This window comes from Sphaerodactylus townsendi, linkage group LG02 (genome assembly GCF_021028975.2).
Source record: "Sphaerodactylus townsendi isolate TG3544 linkage group LG02, MPM_Stown_v2.3, whole genome shotgun sequence".
Taxonomy (NCBI): Eukaryota; Metazoa; Chordata; class Lepidosauria; order Squamata; family Sphaerodactylidae; genus Sphaerodactylus; species Sphaerodactylus townsendi.
In genome coordinates this window covers 155260770-155285868 of record NC_059426.1, presented here as the reverse complement: position 1 = coordinate 155285868, position 25099 = coordinate 155260770, and the positions used below count along the sequence as shown (strand labels likewise).

Sequence of the window (25099 nt, the reverse complement as noted above, 5' to 3'; positions counted from 1 at the left end):
GTTTAAATGGTTTTTAATGGTTTTTAATGGATTTTAGTAAATATGGTCACTATTGTGACCTTTGTTACATATTGTATACAGATAGTTTTGTGCACCGCCCAGAGCCCCTCGGGGATGGGGCGGTCTATAAATTTAAATAATAAACAAACAAACAAACAAACAAACAAACAAACAAATAAATAAATAAATAAATGAGTTGGCATGGTTAATCTGTCATGCTGTGCAGAAAGGATGAGAAAGTATGGCAGCTACACCATAACTTTCCATGAAAGCCAGGGTGGTTAGTGTTTAGAGTAGGTAGACTCTAATATGGAGAGCTGGGTTTGATTCCCCACTTCTCCACCCGATCAGCAGAGTCTTATCTGGTGAACCAGATTAGTTTCCCCACTCCTACATTCCTGCTGGGTGACATTGGGCTAGTCACAGTTTGTTCAGAACTCTGTCAGCCCCACCTACCTCACAAAATGTCTTCTGTGAGGAGAGTAATGGAAAAGGAGTTTGTAAGCCCCTTTGAGTATCCTTATAGGAAAGAATAGGAGAAGGATATAAATCCACACTTTTCTTCTTTCTGTATCACTCAACTTTCCAGGCCTCCTGCCATGGAAAGATACCGCCTGCTGCTAAGCATCATTGTTTTCCAGGCAATTTAAAAAGCAACCACAACCCTCCCCCCCCCAAATGTCATTGCTGACATCGCCAACATCCCTGACATTAGCATGTCACTTCTGGGTAAAACCCGGTAATGACATAGGGCAGCTCTAGGAATTGCCAGAAACTCTTGAGGTTTTAGCATAGAGTTTCTGGTGATTCCTAGAGCTGCGAGTGATGTAGTGATGGTAACATTGCCGATGTTGCATGCACTGCCCCGTGTCCCCACCCCCGGCCAGATTCATCCCAGCAACTCTATGTATCATCCCTATCTGTGGCTTTTCTGTTCTTACATCATGAAAAGAATACGTGCTGTTTGATAATTGCAAAGTGCTGAATGATAGTAAATCTTACTATGTTTCCCACCACAGTAAGCCTGATAACTGTTTTGGCTCTTTAACATGCAGACCAGAATTTGGGGTGGGGTTCTGTTGCTACTATAATCAAATACCTTATTGAATTGTGAGGTTTCAATGAAATCTGTAGAACAGGGACATTTCAAGCAAATTCTTTGGGAGAAGAAAGCATTTTTGCTTGCTTTGTTTTCTTAAGGATGTTTTCAAGTTGGGTTGCCAACTCTGGGTTGGGAAATTCCTGGAGATTTGGGGGTGGAGCATAGGGAGGGAACTTATTCAGGTATAATGCCTTAGAGTCCACCCTCCAAAACAATCACTCTTCTTAAGTCTGGGGTTGTTATTATGGGAGTTCCCCAGACCCCATCTGGTTCTTGCCAGCCCTATTTTCAGGCAAATTCTCCTTCTTACTGAAGGGTAGTTACAATGGAGCAATTAAAATGGCTTCAGTGGAGATACGGCATAATAATTGTTTTATGAATTGCAACTTTATTATCTGATAGCTACCCTTGACACCAAATCACAAGAAAGGTAATTCTGATTTAGGACCAGACATGGAAATTGTAAGCGAAGCCTGATATATTTGCTCTGGGGGACAGCCAACAACGAACTTAGGACCCATGTTGTCCATGAAAAAAAAAAAGCTCTTGATCAATATTTGCTCTTTACCATTTAATGTTTAATGAAAAGCACACATTTCTCAACATGTCCCATCATATAAGTGACAGCTCTGCACAGATCTCTCCCTCCCCATCTTCAGACAGACACCTCTGCATATAATGTAAGTACTGAAAGATCGTTTTCTGATTTGGTATCTCAGATGTTTTCTGGTCAGAATGGTTTGCTCAAGAGCTGGATGGTTTCAAAGGGTGAATTTGCAGACATTTTTTTATTTTTCGGTCAAGACTATTTCACCGCATCCACATGCTTCCCCAAGTCATGAGTATATTGCCGGCCAGAGGAGAAATGTGGAGTGATTTCATATTGGCTTACCTGTGGTCTCAAGAGAGAAAAGCTATAGAAAACAGGGACAGGTGGATCATATAACTTACAGGGTAACTTTTGTTGGGCCACTGCCCTGGAGGGCTGCTGGTGGCCAAGCCTCAGTAACCCAGCTGGTGCCCCAGGGGCCACCTGGTTCAGACCCTACAGTGGTGTCAGCTGCCCATTTGTCCCCTCCTGCATTGCCACCATGTTGTTGGATATGAGGCAAAGGATGATGAGTCAGTCTCTATTGCTGGTGCCACTGAGTTCAGCAGCCCCTGAATTGCTGGCTGGTTGGGGCTGCCCAGCTGGGCAGGTCCCGCGGCCATTTTCACTTCCCAAATGACTTCTGATAGCAAAGCATCAAACTTTGCCTTGCAGGTTTTTGAACTTGGAGTGTGGCCTACCAATGTATGCAACAAACCAAGGAGAAAGAAGATAAGATTGTTTTAAATAGCTAGAGGCCCTCTAAACAATTGGTCTCACATCACATAATTTTACATGAGAGTAGTTCAGCAGTGGAATCAATAGTCTAAGGAGGTGGTGAGCTCCCCCTCACAGGCAGTCTTCAAAAAGCAGCTTGACAAACACTTCTCAGGGATGCTCTAGGCCCGTGGTGGGGAACGTATGGCACTCCAGATGTTCATGGACTACAATTCTCACCAATTGGCCATGCTGGCAGGGGCTGATAGGAATTGTAGTCTATGAACATCTGGAGTGCCATAGGTTCGCCACCACAGCTCTAGGCTGAGAGAGGTCTGAGAGAACTGTGACTAGCCCAAAGTCACCCAGCAGGCTTCATGTGGATGAATGGGAAAACAAATCCAGTTCACCAGGTTAGAGCTTACTGCTCATGTGGAAGAGTAGAGAATCAAATCTGGTTCTCCTGATTAGACTCCGCCATTCTTAACCACTCCACCACACTGACTCTTGTTTCACTTCTACCCTTTGTAAAAGCAGCTCAGGACATATTACATGGTTGTTCCTTCATTTTATTTTCACAACAACCCTGTGGTGTAGGTGAGGTGAGTTTGAGTAACAACCCCAAGGTCATACAGTGAGCTTCATTGTAAGTTTGAATTCAGCTTATCTAGAAGAAGAAGAAGAAGAAGAGTTTGGATTTATATCCCCCCTTTCTCTCCTGTAGGAGACTCAAAGGGGCTTACAATCTCCTTGCCCTTCCCCCCTCACAACAAACACCCTGTGAGGTAGGTGGGGCTGAGAGAGCTCCGAGAAGCTGTGACTAGTTCAAGGTCACCCAGCTGGCGTGTGTGGGAGCACACAGGCTAATCTGAATTCCCCAGATAAGCCTCCACAGCTCAGGCGGCAGAGCGGAGAATCAAACCCAACCATTACAGCATATGGAAATAGGGTAAAGGAGTGATTTACTGGCAGTTGATGTTTCCCAGCAGTCAAGCGTTATCCTGAATTTCTAATCTCTACTGTTTCAACCTTTTAAAAACCCCAACTCTTCACTTTTAGTTCACTTGTGCAAATCAACCTTTATTTTCACACTATTTTTGGTTCTCTCGCAATGATTTTTCCCCCAATATCTTGACATGATTTGTGAGTTCAGCACATCCACGTTCTACATTACACACACATCACACAAGGAAGCTACATGCATTGCAATTTCAGCACCATGTAACACAATACAAACACATCTCCAATATCAGCAGAAGAAAAGGACAGAACCAAACCCACAGCCAACAGCAAATGACAGGAGAAAAAAAACAAGGAACAAGGTACTCATGACAACATTTTTAGATACCCCTAAAAGCATGACACCATGCTTAGACAGCCCTGCTGTGCTTTATCTAGTAAGGCTGCTCCAAAGTTTCACTTTCTGGCAGATTTATCAACATAGACTCTGTGAATATGGTTCTTTACATAAGAACATAAGAACAAGCCTGCTGGACCAGACCAGAGTCCATCTAGTCCAGCACTCTGCACCTTGCAGTGGCCCACCAGATGCCTTTGGGAGCTCACATGCAGGATGTAAAAGCAATGGCCTTCTGCTGCTGCTGCTGCTGCCAAGCACATGGTCTTCTAAGGCATTTGCAATCTCAGATCAATGAGGATCAAGATTGGTAGCCAAAGATTGACTTCTCCTCCATAAATCTATCCAAGCCCCCTTTAAAGCTAATCTTTCCTTCTTTCAAACAGAACATCTCCAAAAGGGAACCATGCCTAATGTATACCTGTGCTTCTTGCTTGCTGGTCTCTGTATACTTGCCAGCTGTCATCATGTCCCTGGACATCAGGGTGGCCATGATGGGCACGAACATCCTCAGGATGACCAACAACCAGCTGAAAGCCATGAAGATCATTCGGCCTGTCACAAGATCGCCCGAAGCGGTGTCGAGTTTGCCACTAAAGTCTACCGCCTGATAGCTTCCGAGTCCGCTGGCAAAAATGTTTTCTTCTCTCCAGTCAGCATGGCTGCTGCTCTTATGCTTGTGGCCCGAGGAGCTAAAGGAATCACACGAGAGCAGATCGTTTCAGGGCTTGGCTTTAACCAGTCCGAGATCACCACAAAGGAATTTGATGAAGGTTTCCGCCACCTCCTACAATTGCTGAACACCCCCGACCCTCAATTTGAACTGAGCATTGGGAATGCCCTTTTCACGACGGAAAAATTCCCACTGCGGCAGGAGGTCCTGGATGAGGCTCGTGATTTCCTCCAAGCAAATATCGTGCCTGCTAATTTCGACCACCTTGAAGAAGCTAAGACCCAGATTAACAGCTACATTGAGGAGAAAACCCATGGGAAATTAGTGGATGTTATTGGGAGTCTGGACCCAGAAACTGTAATGGTTATTATAAACTATATTTTGATGAAAGGTAATGCACTTTGTTTTTCCAAATTATAGAATAGACATATTTTATTACAAAATGCAATCCATACGATTCCTATACTTAGCTATAGACTCCTTTTGCATGGTATTTATTCATAACTAGCGGGGCCCGGCCACGCGTTGCTGTGGCAATTGTCCTTCTCATCACAGTCGCAACCCACACAGATGTCCATGCAGGTCCGCAGCATAGCCTTTTGGGGTGGTCAAATGGAATCCCTCTTTTCCTTTTCAATGCACATCGTTATATGGTGCTGTCTTGTTTTTTTAGTATAAGGTAACCCTTTCCATTCCACAATGGAACTGTCCAGAGTGTGAATCCCACTGTACATGAGGCTGGTTGACACGCACAGTCCTGGCTTGGGTAAGGCATTTAAGAATGCACAGACGCTATGTCCCGAGTCGAGGCAGCAGAGGCAGGGTGGTGAGGTGCTTAGATCAAGGCCAGCTCCCTGGGTTCTTAAAGGGCCACGTGCAAAAGAGTGGAGCCAGTAGTGTTGGTTCGCCCCACCCATAGATTTTCTTCCAGAAGAAAAAGCCAAACTCCAGCGGCTTCGGCTTGTAGTAAAAGGCTGGCGGGCGAATATGGGTGAGGAAGTGGGTTGAAGTGGTACGGCGGTTGGATGTGAGGGAGGGGGCAGAGTAGAGGTGTGTGAGGATGACGCTGGATGTGTATGAGAGTATGTATGTGTTGTGTGCGTAGTGGCGCCAGTGGGTTGAAGGCACAGAGAGTAGAAAAGTTACCTGCGTGTGGGGGAACCCCACCTGATGTCTCACTTGGCGAAGAACGTGTATGTGTTTCACTTCCCTCATATTACCTACCAGTATTACCCTATTTACTGTTTTGCTGCTTTCATCTCTGCCCATCTACTTGCGAGCACATTCTAAGCCTCATACCAACCCCTCAGACCTACGGACAGACAGGCTGCGCGAACACATTCCTAAGGGTGACAGTTAAACACAGCTTCAGCTTTTACATGGCCTGGTGTTGCCAGGAAAAAAGAAGCGTTTACCACAAGCTCGGAATTATGGACTTTCGGCGATTTGAAGGTCTGATTACCTGCCCGCAACAGGGAGGCACGTCATGTGAAAAATTGGGGGCAATCCGTCCAGCCATTTCGGCATTAGGGCATGACTAACAAAGTCACTGTTAGCTTTTTATATATAGAGATGATAATTAGGTGCTGCTAAGTCCCAGCCAACATATCACAACTCTTCATGGGGTTTCCAAGAGAAGAGATGAGCAGAGCAAGTTTGCCTTCCCCTGCATAGCAACCCCTGTCTTCCTTGGTGTGGTCTCCCATCCAAATTCTGACTATGGCCAACCTGCTTAGCTTTCAAGCTGTAATGAGGTCAGCCTAGACTGGACTATTCAGGCACCTGCACTGAATCTGGATGTCCATTAGATTTCAGTCATGCAGATCAGTAGCCACTTTTTTGCCTGGTGGTGTCATCTGTCCACATTTAGTCTGTTTACAGTGTGTGCCCTACCTCCTCACAATAGCCCTTTCAATTGATACTTTCACATGTACTAGAAACCTGACTTTGTATGGATTTTAAGCTTTGGTACATAGGTACCAGAACTCTGAAGAATGAGGCGTTTGGCATACATGTTCTGAAGCTAGGGCTTGTGAGTGCGGTCCTTTTCAGACAAAATGGTACTCAAAATGGTACAAAATGTCATGCACATTCCTGATACACACCATAGAACATAATGACTGAAAGGCAGAGGTGGGATCCAGCAGGTTCTCACAGGTTCCCGAGAGTAGGTTACTAATTATTTGTGTGTGCCGAGGGGGGGTTACTAATTGGTGATTTTGCCACGTGATTTTTGCCTTAGTTACGCCCCTCCTCTCAGCAGTAGCGCGCAGAACTTGAAGCAGTCTAGCAGGAGGTGCACCGGTGTGCGTGGCAGCCTGCGCCTGCGTGCATTCGTTTCCCGCCCAAGGACCGGCGCAGCGGCTGTGTCCTTGCCACAGCCCCGCCCAGAAATGCCCCACCCCCAGAATGCCCCACCCAGCCCCATTGGCGCTACACCACAGTTTGAATCCCACCACCATGGGAACCTGTTACTAAAATTTTTGTATCCCACCACTGCGGAAAGGGCTTCTTTATTTATTGCACTCAGTCTCATTCTTCCATGATTGGGCAAACTGCTCTCTATTAACCAAATCTCCTGCTAGAAAGAAGGGGATGTGTGACACCCTTTTGGTTGCTACTTGCAGCAGCAAGGGAATGCTAATATGGCAAAGGCCCAGCAGAGCTTTTCCACTGATGGATCAAAGGGAGGTGCGTGTGTGTGTTGCCAACATATGTCCTTGTCAAGTATATCAGAACATCACACCAAACATATTGCTGCATATTTGAAGGAACAAGAGAGCTGAGGACTAAGGAATGTCTATCTCTTTCCCATCAGATGAAGCTGGAAAGAAATCTAACATAAGCATACACTGTGCACATGTAAATACCAGTGCTTTTAAAAAGAGGAGGGGAGTGGGGCTCTCATGCAATTTCTCCCAGTTTAAATCTGCTTATACTAATACTGATGTTTGTAAGTTTTGTTGTGAGTGGTCTCAAGCATGTCAGATTGAAGAGCATAAGACAGATAAAAAGGGTTACAGTTTTGTGTTTGGTTAGTTGGTCATTGACACTGACTCTGTCCATTTAGAGATGATTCTCTGTATAGTTTTTGCTGCTGGTATTTGCAGAGAAAACGGTGTCTCCACACCTACGCTTTGTCTGCACTTTCCTTGCCCCAGTCCTATGTTGCTGCCACAAATACGTCACCAAAGGATGGTTATTCCTATGCCCTTTAAAAATGGCAATAGCTATAGCATTACATAACATAAGAAAGAGGCTGCTGGATCAGATCAGAGTCCATCTAGTCCAGCACTCTGCTACTCGCAGTGGCCCACCAGATGCCTTTGGGAGCTCACATACAACATGTGAAAGCAATGGCCTTCTGCTACTGCTGCCCCTGAGCACCTGGTCTGCTAAGGCAATGTTATAATGGGGTGCTGTGCGGTTTCCAGGCTGTACGGCCGTGTTCTAGCAGCATTCTCTCCTGATGTTTTGCCTGCATCTGTGGATGGCATTTTCAGAGGATCTGATAGATCTCTTGAGCTTTCTTGTTCCTATCAGATCCTCTGAAGATGCAGCCACAGATGCAGGCAAAACTTCAGGAGAGAATGCTGCTGGAACACGGCCATACAGCCCGGAAACCACACAGCACCCCAGTGATTCCAGCCGTGAAAGCCTTCGACAATACAATGTTATAATGCTCTATTGTAATAATGTACCATTTCTTCATATATATATATATTGGCTAAACTTACCTTACAGGTTTGTTGTGATGATAAAATGGAGGCTAGAACCACACAAGCAGTTTGGGGTCCAATTCAGGAGAAAAGGGAGGTATGAATGGAGGAAAACATAATGAATCAATAATAATTTTGTTTGCAGAGTTATAAGAAGACATATGCAACCATTGCCTTTCCCCTTATAACTCTGCAACCAAAAGGGCTAGAGACTTAATTTTGAAAAGAAAGCTATAATATAATGCATACTTGCAATACATCACTATAATGTTATAATGCTATAGCAATATATATGTGTGATTTTGGCATCAAATTCCAGCTGACTCGTAGCAATCCAGTAGGATTATCAAGGCAAGAAATGTTCAGAGATGGTTTGCCATTGCCTGCCTTTGCATGTGCTGAGAGAGTTCTGAGAGAAATGTGGCTGGCTCAAGGTCACCCAGCAGGCTTCATGTGTAGGAGTGGGGAATCAAACCTGGTTCTCCAGTTTACAGTCTTTATAAAAGCATATCTAACAACAGAAGGATTGCAGCAAAGCAGGAGAAAGCCTAGAAACAGGAAGGCAGCATCATGTAGATGCTCCTCAAAACAGCTCTGCTATAAGAAAACCAAGGCCCTTTCCACACACAGGCGGAAACGCACCTCCACCGGCATAATTTATGCCGGCGGAGGCTCAGGGACCGTTCGCACGCTAGCGTGCGGGCAGCTCTGACATGGTGGTCCTCTCAGTGGTCCCCCTCCATTCACCTTCTTGTGCAATGTCCCTCTGGAGGAGGACTCCAGAGGTTGCAGGGCAGCGTGGGCAGGTCTCTGCAGCCCTCCAGAGGGACGCTGCATGAGAGGGTGAGTGGAGCCAACGGGGAAAGCAGCGGCTTCCCGGCTGTGCGGTTCGCACTGCGCCGCCGGGAAGACACTGTTTCTCAATAACCTCGCTTGTTTAGCGTGGTTTTCAGGGATGGCTTCATGCCGCCCAGGGAAAGCCAGGACGGCGCTGCTGCGCAGCAGCAACGCGTCCTCTGTGAACGGTCTCCAAGGGACAGCGTTTTTGCCATCCCTGGGACGCTGTATATGGCCCGTGTGGAAAGGGCCTATGATACAGCAAAATATGTGGAAACAGCCATTGTGGCCTTGAAATTTTCCATGTATATTTAACTCTCAACTATACTCTTAAATAAACACTAAAATTTTCTTTCTTTGGTGAGTACTGAAATGGTTCAGAATTCCAACTGGTCATATTCATATGTTTTTAAATTTGTGTGATATTTCAGTAAGAACAAATCTTCTGTTGCCCTGTAATATATTCCCTCTTCTTTCTCTTCTGAAGCACATTGGGAAAAGCCTTTCGATCCCCAGTCCACACGGAAGAGGGACTTCTTCATCAATAATGAAACTACAGTGCAAGTGGATATGATGCACAGAGATGGCCAATATGAAACCTATCATGATAAAGAGCTGGGCTGCGAGGTGGTGAGGATCCCTTACAAAGGCGATCTTGCAGTCCTCTTCATTCTGCCGAAGAGAGGAAAACTGGACCAGGTGGAACAGGCACTGAGCCTAGAACTTCTAGCAAAATGGAAGAATTCCTTAAAATTAGGGTAAGCTGGGGTGGTATAAGAGAGCATGCAATCTCGACTGGGGAGCATCTATATTAGGTGACTTAAGTAAATGAACAATCTCTCAACTTCACGGTTCCTTAACAGAGGTGTTGTTATTTCATGGGCTCCAACCATTCCTATTTACTAGAGACCTCCCCAGTTTCTGGTTCTTGCCTGGTTGTTCAGGGGCATATATCCCAGAGGGACATGGGGAATCACATGTCCCCAGGCACAAGCCATCTAATCATGTTGGGGGAGTGCCGGGCCCAACCGCACTCATCGGCTCCAGGCAGTAGACCTGGGTGCCTCGCCGGCTCCGGGCAGTAGACCTGGATGCCAGTGCCTGCTCCAAGAGGTAGATCTGAGTGCCTCACCAGCTCCAAGCGGTACACCTGGACACTGGGACTGACTCCAAGCGGTAGACCCGGACACTGGCTCTGGCTCTAAGTGGTAGACCTGGGCACCTTGCCGGCTCTGGTCAGTAGACCTGGGTGCCAGGGGACGGGGGAGGGTGGAAAATTCAGATTTCGCCCCCACGCTCCATTTTTCCTAGATACACGTCTGGTTGTAGTTCTTTAACTTTGCTTTTAATATTTCACTAGCTTCAAAGCCCAGTACAGGGGAAGATGAGTAAGCCCTAGCAAAGTGGTGAAGAGCAAGCGTCTTCCCCACAATGGGCTTTACTGGGGCTGCGTCCTCCCCCCACTCTTGGCGCAGTGCTTACCAGGCTCTGGATCTACGGCTCATGGGGGGGGGGAGAGGCTGGAGAGGTGTGACTTGGGGTAGGCTGGAAGCAAGGATAGAAAGAGAGTGAGGAGGGGTGGCTTGGGGTGGGGGGAGGGTAGAAAGGTGAGGCTTGGAGTGGGGAAGGGTCGAATTTGGATGGGTGGGGTGGGTAGGGGAGGCAGAAAGGTGTGGCCAGTGCCATTGAGCTGCTCTGCGGTCTGGCTGCCCAGCCATGGATCAGCTGTTCCGTGGCTGAGGTGACTTTTTTTGGGGGGGAGGTGGGAGGGCTTATGAGGGCCTGCTGTGCAGGCTGGGAACATATCAAATGTCCCGATGTCAAATCCTCCATTAATGGAGAAGAACGTGGGTTCGTTGTGACATTTCATTGCTTAGCATTTTATTGTTTATGATTGGTTTAATATACTGTCATTCTGCTTGGCTCTGCTCCCTGTTCAGATATCCTATAGGTATCCTATGGCTCTGCTCCCTGTTCAGGTGTCCCATTAAATTTCTGAACGGGGAATTGAAGGATGTGATTGGTCTTGATTGCTAAGTGTTGCACCTATTTAAATCCATCATAGCATCTAATTTCTGTGAGTCATGGGTCAGTATTAACATTTACAAATGATTCAAAAGAAACCAGCATTGGCTGTTGTGGGATTTCCAGGCTATGTGGCCATAATCTGGTAGTTTTTGCTGCTATAGTTTCATCTGCATCTATGGTTGGCATCTTCTAAAAATACCAGTTGCTTCCAGCTTTGAAAGCTTTTGATAATACACTAAAATCAGCATTTTCAACCAACAACATTGTGACTGTCATAGTATTTTAAAGCAGCATTTTCAAATGAAGACACTGTGACCGTGGCATAGCATTTTAAAACTTTTTTCAAAATCAATTTAGTCATCACGGTTCTTTATTAAGCCAAAATGAAAAAAAAAATTCTATTCATTTTGTCTTGTATTGTGTGTTTTCTTGAAGTGATACATCAACCAATCTCTGGCTCTTCTTTCAACAGGAGAATAGAGCTGTTACTTCCAAAGGTTTCACTGAGAACAAGCTATAATCTCAAAGAAACATTTCGAGGATTAGGTATTACTGAGGTATTTACAGACCAAGCGGATCTATCTGCATTTACTGGGCAGCCAAATCTGAAGGTTTCACAGGTATGTTTCTACAAAAGTATTGTGGGGATTCAGCTCTCCCCTGCTGTTATCAATACTTGTATCTTTGCCACAAGCGAGTAAAACAGCAGTCGTAAGGGGATGTTTTATGTGGGGAAAATCATACAGGAGAAAAACTGACCTTTCCCCATCTTGTCTTTGCCTACATTGTGGTGGCAATTAAGCCTGCATGTACCACAGGAAGTCTATCTCACACTAGGGTTGCAAATATCTTATATTGCTAGTTCCTCAGCTAATATAGGCTGATCTAAAGAACATCACTCACACCACAGGAAGAATTGTGTAGGTGTTCATGATACATAGCTTGCCCTTCACAACAGATTTTTTTTTAATTTCCACAATTCATATTTATACACCAGTGCGGTGTAGTGGTTAAGAACAGGTAGACTCTAATCTGGAGAACTGGGCTTGATTCCCTACACCTCCACATGAGTGGCGGACTCTTATCTAGTGAATCAGATTTATTTCCCCACTCCTACATTCTTGCTGGGTGACCTTGGGCTAGTCACAGTTCTCCAGAACTCTCTCAGCCCTACCTACTTCACAAGGTGTCTGTTGTGGGAAGAGGAAGCGAAAGGAGTTTGTAAGTTCCTTTGAGTTTCCTTACCGAAGAGAAAGGGGTGGGGGTATACATCCAAACTACTACTACTCCTGCTGCTGCTGTTGTTTATGGATGACCTGAAATTTCTGGGGGGAAAGGACCTCACAAACAAGTTCTCACCTTTCCCTAGGTTAACCCAACAATAGAGACTTGGAGCAAAGAAGGTCTCCCACAATTTTAAGCCCCTTCAACTCAATGGGTTTAGGATTGTAGTGCTGTCTATTATATTATTTCTATCACTGCTTCTCTAGAAACTGCTCAAAGTGGCTAACAATATAACAAAAATACAATTTTTAAGCAGGCCTCCAGTAAAGGTGACATAAAAATGTTCCAAAATAAATTGGTATAAATAAATAAATAAATAAATCTGAAGCATGCATAATTTAAAAAACAGTGCAATAAAATATATCTGTTTAAACAAAAAGACCACCTGATCTATACTGTCAAAAATCACAGTCAGTAAAACCAGCAGTGGAGTGATCATAAGTATAAAAAACAACAACATAAAGTAAGGACCATCTCCTTCCACATGTCCCTGTGGGCCAGCTGTGGTCTTCCAAGTAGTCATCTACTGGCTATCCTTCCACTTAGTGTGGTCTGTCTTGCATGGAGTAGACCTTTTTTCCCCATCATCACTCCTGTTCTGTGGAATGGGCTCCCTGAAGTCTAGAGTTTCCAACCTCCCAGTGGGAGCTGGAAATCTCCTGGAATTAAAACTAATTAAAACAGATATCAGTTACCCTGGAAGAAGAAGAAGAAGAAGAAGGAGAAGAAGAAGGAGAAGGAGAAGGAGAAGGAGAAGGAGAAGGAGAAGGAGAAGAAGAAGAAGAAGAAGAAGAAGAAGAAGAAGAAGAAGAAGAAGAAGAAGAAGAAGAAGAAGAAGAAGAAGAAGAAGAAGAAGAAGAAGAAGAAGAAGGAGGAGGAGGAGGAGCAGGAGCAGGAGCAGGAGCAGGAGCAGGAGCAGGAGCAGGAGCAGGAGCAGGAGCAGGAGCAGGAGCAGGAGCAGGAGGAGTTTGGATTTATATCCCCTCTTTCTCTCCTGTAGGAGACTCAAAGGGGTTTACAATCTCCTTGCCCTTCCTCCCTCACAACAAACACCCTGTGAGGGGGCTGGGGCTGAGAGAGCTCCGAAAGGCTGTGACTAGCCCAAGGTCACCCAGCTGGCATGTGTGGGAGTGTACAGGCTAATCTGAATTCCCCAGATAAGCCTCCACATCTCAAGTGGCAGAGCTAGGAATCAAACCTGGTTCCTCCAGATCAGAGTGCATCTGCTCTTAGCCACTGCTCTTAGCCACTACGCCACTGCTGCTCCTACCCAAAATGGAACAGGTAGATAAGTAAATAAAACCAGCACCAGATTTTACAGGAGATTTGGACAGCCACTTTGTGAATGAGCGTCATGAACATCCTATTTGTGACTCTATTATTGACCCGATAGCTTTTGGAAAGACTTCAGCAGACAGTCACAATCTCATAGCATGTGTTCCAGCCATTCAAATATACTAAAATGTTGACTTCATCCTGCAAAATAGTCCTTTGATCTAAATCTAGCATGAATGGCAGAGGGAGGTATGAGTCTTCTTGCAGGGGTTATTAATTCTTGCTTTTACTTTCCTTACAGGCTATTCATAAAGCTTATTTGAATATCCACGAGAATGGCACTGAAGCTGCTGCCGTCACTGTCATTGAAATGGTCCCTACTTCTCTCCCCCCTTGGGTTGAATTCAACAGCCCCTACCTAGTAGTGATTGGAGAGAGAAAATCCAAGTCCGTATTATTCCTTGGGAGAGTTATGAATCCTAATGAACACTAATCACACAGTTGGCATGCTCAGGAGGTTCACTTAATGCTCAAGTGGTGGTTTAATGCATGTGAAGAGATCAATGTTAGTTCATATTCTTGAGCAAATTAAAGAATGATGCAGAAACTTGGCATCTGTGAAAAACCAAACAACCTGGTTGTTCTTTCACCTATATAGAACTCTTTGTCTAGAATAGATTACATTGTTGTCAGTATGGGAGCTGATGCAGCGTAGTGGTCAAGATAATGAGCTACAAGCCACAGGGTCCCCCATGCAAATCTAACCTCCACCCCGACTCATTAGGTGACCTGAGGCAAACCATTGTCCCTCAGCCTTGGGCTGGCACCTGACATACGGGGCTCATTCCAGCTTGGACCACTGAAGGCTGAAATATAAATTTTCCAGATGAATCAATACTATCATAGAGTTACTGTATGCATCACAACAAGATTTTGGGTATGTGCAACACACTTCCATTCCTTCTAGAGAGACAGGGGCCCAAAAGGGGGGAAGGGCGTTGCGGGGGTGGATGTTTGATAGCTGCCTTTAGTCTAGGCATGCCCCACTCACGCACACACATAGCCCTTTAGGAAAAATTCCTGTCAGAAAAATATAGCTGCCACCAGTCCCATGGTAAAAATGGAACTTTGCAAAGCTTTTAACAGTTTCAAAAAAATTTAGATTTTATTTTACAAGCTTTCTTCTCTGTTGTTACAGAGAGGTTCTTAAGTATTTCTAGATCTTTAGGCAGATATTTACTTAGATGTTACAGATCAAATGCAGTTTTACTTAAATGGCTGTTGCAGTTACAAGATATAGCTTCATACACGCACTGGTGTCTCTGTTTCGGGTAAACCTTTCCCTCATGGTCCTGAACACTCACCTGAAACACCCATCCTTCACTCCAAAGAGAACTCACATTGTCTTGGGATAGATTAAGCTTTGGGGTTTCTCCAAACCCTCACTTAACTCTGACACTTAAGCTAATACATCCTCATGAACTCTCCAGTCCAGTATCTTGGTGTGGTCTCCTCATGGGACAATAGCCAAGCCCTCAGTTTGGTTATAGGAGTGTCCCCGTGAAATAAGCTTCCCTCTAGTCTTCCACGTTAAGGAAACTTAGCTTGAATAATGTCATACTATCTCCAATAAAACAACTATATATACTATGATAATCAATGTAGTCATATTAAGTCATATAACATTATCAGGGTCATGTATACAGGATCATAATCTCAAGTCCAAAAGTTCATAAAGACATCAAAAGACTCGTATGTAGATGTCCCGATATGAATTTCTTCCTGAAACGCAATTAAAAGTGAGCTCCGGAGTTCTTAAAGGGGTGGTTCCAGCTCCGGAATTCTTAAAGAGATAGTCTGATGTAGCTAACAACAATAAACTCTGAGTTCTTGTTAGGAGATATAAACTACAACAACTGTACGTATGCTTCTTTGATCATCAACCTTATATGAGGAACAATAGCAGGAACCCTTGATCAGGTATCAATACCTTAGATGGGGTAACTCCCTGCACCTCCAAAACACCCCACATGTTAAAAAGCACTTTCAAACTGGATTCTTCATCAGTGAACATAAATCCCCAATAAATATTTTTCACATAGCCATCCTGTAGTACTGGGATGATAAATATATGAATATTATAAATATAATAAATATTTTGTATATCTCCATAACGACCTAAGTATAAATATAATCGTGTTGTCTTTAAAAGCCTTTTTCACATTATATATATTTGACACAAAATTCCTGATATAAATATTAACAAATACTTAATAGAAAAATATATCATAGTGTTTTCCATGCTAATTTTTTTTAAAAAAATATTCATATAGTGAGTAAATATTAGTGCATATTATTTGGGAAATTATATATTTTATATTTTAAATATCTATTTTAATTCTGAATTAATTATATAGTGGAGGTACAAAATACATCATGATCATGCAATAATTTTATGAACCCATACGGCTTTGTCAGGTTGTATGCAACAACTGGAGTAATAACTGCAAAGTACTTATAATAATGGTAATGATCTACAACTGTAGCTTTAACAAGGTGCAATGTTCATTTTCATTTAAAGACATAAGCCTTACAGATTGGTCAGAGATTCTTATGAGTAACATGAGAAATCTAAGTCTTTATTCAGCCCATGTTGATGGCTTTTGAACTTACAGATCCACTTAGTTTCTTGTTGCAATAAATATTTATTAGTATCTCATCTATCCTGTCTATAGTCATTACAATGATTTAGTATCCCAAATCTGAAATCTTTTTCAGTGTGGTTGTGGTGGGTTTTCCAGACTGTGTGGCCATGGTCTGGTGGATCTTGTTCCTAATGTTTCGCCTGCATCTGTTGCTGGCATCTTCAGAGGTCTTCAGACTGGACACAGTGTATAACAGACTTCCCTCTGTGATACACCTCTGAAGGCGAAACATTAGGAACAAGATCCACCAGACCACAGCCATACAGCCTGGAAAACCCACCACAACCTGTTGAATCAGGCCATGAAAGCCTTCGACAATACATTTTTCAGTGTGATTTGCTTCCTGGAAATGTACTAGTGGGGCATCTTCCTTTTGGATCCTTATATTGCCTCTATGTTCTAAGAGTCAATTTTTCAAAGGTCTCATTGTTATTCCTATGTAGACTAAAATCACATTTGCAGATTATTATATATACACTTGTGGGAGTGTTGCAATTGAAGAATTGTGATAAATCCCATTTATATAATTTCCTGGGATATAATATGGCTCATATTTCTTCCTGACAAGCCTTCTTTAGCACTTGAGTGAGGTATGCCACATCCAGTGTTCCTGTCCCAGGTCCATGAAGGCATCAAGGTCTGAAGGTTACCCTTTCATTTTTCAAACAGATGCATCAGGGTGCTTACCTGAGTGGTACTGTGCACCAGCAACGAAACTGATAGGGAACCCAGCCAGGCCCCGTACCAGAAGCCAGAATGGTCAACAAATGTGTTGTCTGCCACATCTTTCTCTGTAGTTGGCATTCTTGTTTCCCGCTTAGCCAAACCTGGAAAAAAATAAAATAAAAGGTTTCACTGGTCCTTGACATAATCAGCCATACATAGGTACAGAATTCCTATCTGGAAATGGAAGAGTTAATAAGTACAGAATGACACTTATTGAGTGTTGCTTGCTGCCAGCAGGAGAGCCATTCTGCTCTCCTGATACAGTGATGGGAAAATAAACAAATCAGTCAACACACCTCTACTTATAATTACAATTGACACATGGATCACATGCGGTCCTTGTGAGGATTGCTTTCATGGGAAGCCCTGGCAAGTTGATGACTTGGTAGCTTCCACTGAGCTGCACCTCAAGAATCATGGTTAACGATCAAAGGAAACAAAGAAAATTTGTCAACCCATCATCCATGTCTCTACTCCCTGGGAAGTTGTAGTTGGCCAGGCTAGCATTACCTGGAACTACAGTGGCTTAAAGTTCAGCTAACCTCAGTGGTTTCTTCCGCACTGGCGGAATAATGCACTTTCAATCCACTTTCAAGCCACTTTGCAGCTGTGCAGAATAGCAAAATCCACTTGCAAACAATTGTGAAAGTGGATTGAAAGTGCGTTATTCTACATGTGCGGAAGGGGCCAGTCTGTTGGGTCAGAATCTATTGCAGAGCTTCCCCCCCAGTCCTAAATAGCCTGAGCACTTCCAACTGCTGTCAGTACCAACACCATAACCATGAGTTATGGGTGTTCTCTATTTAGAGAAGTAGTAGCATAACCATGAGTTGTGGGTATTATCTATCTAGAGTTGCCAGTCTGGGGCTCAAAAATACTTGGAGATTTGAGTGTGAAGCCTGGGAGAGTGGAGTCTAGGGAGAGAAGGGACTGGTGTAGGATATAATGTCATGCAGTCCACCTTTCGAAGCATCCATTTTCTTCAGGAGTAGTGGAATAAATATTTCCATGAAAGAAGTGATAAATAAAGTGATTTAGGTAGTTGGGAAATCAGTTGTAATGCTTGGAGGTCCCCAGCCCCCACCTGGAGTCTGGTGACCCTCACTCTATCCAGAGCCCATTGCTGGGAGCAGGTCACAGTGAACTGAGAATGACCAAAGCCATTTCTAGCATGCCCCTTATGTCCAGCACCCTCCTGCAGTGAGATAGCAATTCAAAAGCTTTCCCAGGCAATCAATGGGCACCCAAAAGGCCCCTCCAGCCTGCATTTTTCTCCCCACTCTGCTACAAGAAGAGATGAAATTAATGTCTGAGAAATTCTTGGTGGGAAGGAAGACTTCAGGGCCCAGTATGAATTCTGTGTTTACCCCAAGGCTTCCTGCTCTGTCATGGGGATTTCCTATGTTTTCAGATTAACGCAGCTACAGCGGTTGCTGTCTTTTTCGCACCCCTTAATTAAAAAAACTGTTATAATGTTCCGTTTTTGCTGTGATAGAATGCTATTTTTTTAAAGACACACCAAGACTGCTAACTGGTACTGGTTGCCAATTTGCTACTGAGCCTGATTCAAAGTGTTGAATCTGGCCTGAATGGCTGGGGCCTCTAAATTTCCCGCTTTGGAAATGTCAGGATTTTAATGGGTTTTTAGAGATTGTAAGGCACACTCCGCATGGGCAAAAACAGCAGTGTGGAAACAGTGTGAAAATGGTGTGAAAGGGTTTAAAACGATGTAAAAGGGTTTACACCGTTTTTACACCGCTGTTTTTGGCCCATGCAGAATCCGCCTCTTTTAGGAATTTGACAGACTTGTGGGAATTTTAAACAGGTTTTATTGTACACAGTTTATAATTGTTTTTAGTTAATTCTCATGTCTTACGTTGTAACCTACCCCGAGACCTTTGGGAATAGGGTGGGATAGAAATGTATATAAATAAATAAACAAAAACCCCACAAATAGTAAATAAATCCTCTAAAGATGCCAGCACAGATACAGGTAAAATGTCAGGAGAAAATGCTACTGCAACATGGCCATAGAACCCGCAAACCCCACAACATCCAAACAAACAAACAAACGAATGAATGAATAAATGCATACATACATACATACATACATACATACATACATACATACATACATACATAAAAACAGATTAAACTCTGAGTTTCCCAGTCCTCATGAAGTTTTATGACAGTGCAAGTTTACTCAGTGTATTACTAACTTGGATGCCAAATGTTGTTTTTGGTTTATTGCATGGGAAGCCAGTGACATGCAGAAGCATGCACTGAAGAAGTTGAGTGGTTGCTAGAGACAGTGACATGTCTCTCTGCTTAACAACGATGGTTCCTGCACCTATGGGTGAATTATGCTTTTCCCATAAAATCAATACCTAATAAGAAGAGCCTTGTTGAATCAGACCATCTATTTCAAATCTCAAACCTCAACCTTTATCGGCATACCAAAACATTAGGAGATAAAATTATCAGACTGCAGCCACACAGCCCAGAAAAACCACAGTGTGTGAAGCCTTTGGCTGGGATACTAAAAGCCAGTCTGCATGTAGGACTCAGGCCCCTTCCGCACATGCAGGATAATACACATTCAATCCACATTCAAAATTGTTTGAAAGTGGATTTTGCTATTCCGCACAGTAAAATCCAGCTTCAAAGTGCATTGAAAGTGGATTGAAAGTGCATTATTCTGCATGTGCAGAAGGGACCTCAGACTAGATCAGGGGTAGGGAACCTGCGGCTCTCCAGATGTTCAGGAACTACAATTCCCATCAGCCTCTGTCAGCATGGCCAATTGGCCATGCTGGTAGGGGCTGATGGGAATTGTAGTTCCTGAACATCTGGAGAGCCGCAGGTTCCCTACCCCTGGACTAGATGTTTCCAAAGGTGCACCCCTTTCTTGGCAGTCTCCCCTGCCCAAGGAACAGGATTTCTGAAGGCAGTTTGGATTGCTGTAGGTGGTGAGAAATGAGAAAATTGAATTCCCTGGGCATCCATGGAAATATTAGTTTGGATTCAGTCCAAAGGACACAAATAGTACAAGGGATATATCAATATACATCTAATATAAACCTCTTTATTGACATGGTATTCTTGTGTTTGCTTTTAGCGTGAGGAAAAGTTATGAGTGCAGAGTCTTCATTTTATCCAGACACATGCCTCACCCATGAGGAGAAGGTCTCAACTAGATGTTGTGTTTTCAGATTTAGCTGGTGGTAAGAACTGTCCAACTTAGGCACCATTCCAATGATGCTTTCTCTTGACAGCCAAAACCAATGCCAAAGCGTACAAAGCACAGCTCCAAATCCATTGCATCATATTTTGCTCTCCCTGCCTCTTAGATAATCTGTATTTGCTCTGTTTAATGGTTAATATTTTTACTGGATATTGTGCATGCCCAGTTTATAAATGACAAAGCCTGGAGACATCCACTCCAGACAAATTTCAGTAGACACTTCTGGGCATTTTGTAAGTATAAAACACCTTTTCTCTACCATTCTTCTGACATCCCAGTCTGTTCAGTTGAGCCTCTCCCATAGTGGCTTAAGGTCAGTAGGACCTAATCGAACTAAATGTAATGCTTGGGTTAAGTTGGGTGTATCACCCTGGCTGGATTTGTTGTTTTATTCCGCATAGTGCAAAATCAAAGATGAAGAATCTCTATGAGTAAATTTGCATAGGAATTTATCTTGCTCCCAGTACAGCACAGAAATGAGGGCTCAAGGTTTTCATCAAAGATGGTGTTATGCAGCACAGGAGGTCCTGGTACCAACATCACAGCATAAATTGTGTGGATGGGGCAGATGTTTCGGCTTCTCTTCTATGTTATGATAATAATGACTAACTCCATTCTCCTCTAGTAGCAATCAAACTCTAACAGAAGTCAGGGGTGTAACTATGACTATGATTGGTGGTTCAAAGCAGCCTTGCTTGTAATGATTTATTTATTATTTTAATTTTGTTTGCCAGTTCTTTAACTGTTTGTTGGCTTCTTATTATAGTCACCCAGCTGGCTGCAAAGAGCAGCCGCCTGAAAAAAGCAGCCTGGCTGGGCCCACTGTCCACCTTGTTTTTGATCTTCTCCAGAAACTGGGCATGGTATACCTGAAGGATTCTTTCTGCACTCCCTGTTTGGTTCTCTGGGCTTTCAGCAAATGTCTGTTCTTCACTTCAAACAATCTGTTCTTTACTTCAATCAATGTCTGTTCTTGACTTCTTGACTTTTATTCACATAATCACCCAGCACATGTTTCTCCACTTCCACTGTTTGCTTTACTAGCAGTAACCCTCTGGCACCAGATCTCCTGGTAATGTATAGTCTATTGGCATAGCTGTGTAGGTGTAAGGCAGAGTACATTGCCATAAGCTTCCAAGTTTTTCTAACCAATGAATCCAAATCAACCTGTGTCCAGTTTATCATTCCATGCCCTCTACTGGGTGACCTGCAGAAAACCAAAAAAGGGTTAAAAATGGAAGCGATGTCACATAGAAGATGCAGCACAGGATGAGAATTCATGGGTGGTATCAAGGGAAGACACATCAGATGGAACTCAGAGGCATATGGCCTAAAGGGTCACCCATGTCCCCTGACGTATGCCTTTTGGGGGTCCCCCATATGATGAAACAGTGTGTGCCCCAGCTGCACACCACAGAACCCCACCCCCGCCTCTCTGTAGGCTGACTTTCCCCCTGCCCAGGCCCTGGGGACAGCAGGAGCTGGCCTGCAGGGAGGCAGGCGGTAGGGCTTGGGGGCAGGCAGCTGTGGTGCCTCGGGGGCTGGCTGCCACTGCGCCCCACCCCAAGCCTCCGTGCAGGCCTGCTTTTGCCTTCTCCAGGCCCTGGAGGAATTTGCCAGGGGTTCTCCACACCCTATACTAGGTCAGGACTTCCAGAGAGGCCTTTCTAGGCATAGAGGAAGTGCCCAGATCCCTCCATGCCTGAGCCCCACCCCCAGCCTCCATGCAGGCCAGCTTTTGCTCTCCCCAGGCCCTGGGGGGCAGCAGGAACCTGCCTGCAAGGAGGGTGGGGGAGCAGGACTTGGGGTGAGGCCAACCCCTGAGACCTATCCCCAGCCCTGTCACAGAGCATGGGGGTCAGGGTGGGGCGCCTTTCTCCCCTGATATGCCTCTGATGGAGAAGGTGGTTTCCCTGGGTGCCTTTCCCCCTGCCTTTGACGGAACTAGCCCGGGCAGAAGCTCTTCCCTATACGGCATTGTTGTGGAGGAATTTGCCAGGGTTCCTCAATACTCTACACTAGGTCAGGACTTCCTGAGAGGCCTTTCTAGCGATAGAGGAAATGCCCAGATCCACAAGAGAGACCCTCAAGTTGGAAGCAGGTCTTACCATAGTACTTGTCTCTTTTACCTTTCTGTTTTACTAACCAACAGCAGAAGGGACACTTCCATGGCAATGCTGGCTATCTCTCCTGACACTTTGAAAGCCTGATGCCCACCAGAAGGCACTAAAAGGGGGGGGGAGCTGTCTGTGGGAGCAACCAAGGCTTTGATGGAACTAGCCAGGGCAGGATGTGAGTAGGGCTTCTGGAGAAATGTCTCCTCCCCTCCTTTTTTTCCCTCCCCTTCTCCCATCAGGTATCATAGATTTGGAGAACTTAAACAATGCCAGAGGGACAACAGGTACTTGACCTAGGGGGAAAATATATCTTGACCCAGCCTGACCTCAAAAGAGGGTGGGGTCTGGGATCTGATAAAACTCTGGGAAGAGAGGGGCGTGGTCTCTTATCTGTCTCTTTCTGCTGGGACACTGAAAGGTAACAAGAAGTTTATGTAGAGATTTTTAGAGGCTATAAAAACTCCAGATTTGGTTTTATTTCGTATTTCTTTGTCAAGCCAATCTGCAAAAAGAAGTATAATAGCACAAAATAAATAAATAACATTATAACATGTTTTAACTTTACATTTTTAAATGCTCTTCCATGAATACTTACTAGATTATGTCAATAGCCTGAAATAGAATAGTATTTCAAATGCATGCTCTTCTTCTGTAAAAGTGAAAATATTCAGTCAATATATCTTATCAATAAACCTAGACCTCATTCCTCATATACAAAAAAACATAAGTGATATACAAATATAAGGAAAAGTTAATTTACAAAGACCTTAAGCTGTTTTCTTATGTCAGCAGGTTCTATTCAGAGAGCAAAATGAAATTAACATACTAGCAGTTATGTACTTTCAAGTTAACTGAACACACTGTATTCACAGGAATAGTGAACAGTCAATATTGGAATTCAGTCCCCCTGGAGTTGTAGTATTCAATTCAAATATTAATCTTGTTTCTCTCTGTCTTAATTTTTTAAAAAATGCCCATGGTTGAATCAGAGTTGGATATTATTTCCACCACAGTATATCTTAAAAAGTCAGGGGAATGGTTCTTTTCCATAAAATGTTCCACCAGTGGAGTTCCTAGGACCTAGTTATGAATCCTTGAAATGTGTTCTCGTATTCCGATTCTAATTTCTCTTGATGTCTGCCCCACGTATAATAAATTACATTCACATTTGATAACATATACTGTATTTTTTTTGTTTTACATATGGAAAAAGGTTTAAATTCCTTGAACCAACCTCTATCTTGTACAACAAGTTCTTTGCATTCCCATGTGCATCATTTACATGCAAGACAATTCACACATTTAAAATGCCCTGTGGTGACTGATACATTGATTCTCCTCTCAGTGATGTCTTCTTTAATAAGGTGATTCCCCAATGTACATGTTTTTCTAAGTACAATCCTCAGATACATTTGGCAGCCTCGTAACTTCTGTAACAATGGCCAATATTTCAATATAATGTTCTTAATGGTTCCAATCATTTCTGTGTGTTCTAATGAGGTATGTATCCTCTGTTCCTGTTGCTATAATTTGGGCCTAAACAAGGTTCCCCTATGGATTCTATCAGCTCTGTCTCTCTGGCACTTTTAATTATATGCCATGGAAAGTTTCTGTTCAATAAGTTCACTTCTACCCTCCTTGCAGTTCTTTTATAATCTCCTATTCTTGTTGAATTCCTTTTAGCCCTTAAGAATATTCCATAAGGTAAGTTGGACTTTAAAAAATGTGGATGGAAAGAGTGTCAATGTAAATAAAATTTCTGTCTGTGAGTTTTTTGTACAACCCCACCTGAATATGCCTATGTTTGTCTACAGAAATTCCCAAGTCTAAGAAATTTACTTTATCTCTATTAATTATGCCTGATAATTTAATATTAGGATGTAAAATATTAAGCCTCACTTCCAGCAGCTCTCACTGCTCCCCAGGCTCCAGGCCATGGTCCTTACCATGGGCTGCTGCCAGCATTGCAGAGAGTGCCATTTTAGGGATGTTCCTCATGGGAGGAGGAAATGCCACCCCACTGTCCCCTACCATTCTGGGAATGGCACCCTGACCCCAGTTCCAAGGATGTCAGAACCCCAGCAAGCATATGGTGTGAAGCTGGCTCCTTGCCCAGGGAGGCAGAAGAACATGTCAGGCAGACAAGAAGACCACCAGATGGTTCCAGGAAAAAAAGTTTATTATTATAACAGTGGGAGAAATAGGTCTCATGTTCACTAGGCATTTCTCCAATGAGTCATTCTAAAAGCAAAGCATTTATGCACTTGTATAAGGGTGTGAGTATGCTATTCCACACAAGGTTATTCACAACTATGTCACAAACTCATTGGTTTTTGTCTCTCATATGCCGTTAACATTACTACACATGTCAGAGACTTTCTTCACCATGTTGCAGTTACCTCTTGCATATATCTGTGCACGTGACGGTCTCGCTTGACACTTATGGGCTGCTAGCAAGCAAAGGTCACAGAAGCTAACTGCTGATTATCCATTATTAGCCCATAAATAGGATCCACAAATGCCTGAAACAGGACAGCAGTGAGATGTGAAGAGCAGGCCATGCCTGCCCTGAAAATCATCTGCTTCTACTCAGGCAGGAGAAGGGCTTTTTCTAGAGTTTTAGCACCATCTTGGATTAGTTTGCTATGAAGTGTTACAGGCTGAATTGTTCATTGTTATTGATTGTATTGTTAGGATTTCTTTTTGGAAGCTGCCCTGAGCCCACA

The 25099-nt window shown here is 43.7% G+C and overlaps 1 protein-coding gene across 1 annotated transcript; it reads left to right on the top strand.

The window, feature by feature from the left end:
* Positions 1-1722: 1722 nt before the first annotated feature.
* Positions 1723-14211, top strand: LOC125426880 (alpha-1-antiproteinase F-like). Its single transcript, XM_048485701.1, has 5 exons — positions 1723-1782; positions 4152-4829; positions 9482-9752; positions 11495-11642; positions 13883-14211. The coding sequence occupies exons 2-5, from the start codon at positions 4172-4174 to the stop codon at positions 14072-14074; spliced, it is 1269 nt and encodes a 422-aa protein (XP_048341658.1). The 5' UTR covers positions 1723-1782; positions 4152-4171; the 3' UTR covers positions 14075-14211.
* The last annotated feature ends 10888 nt before the right edge of the window (positions 14212-25099 follow it).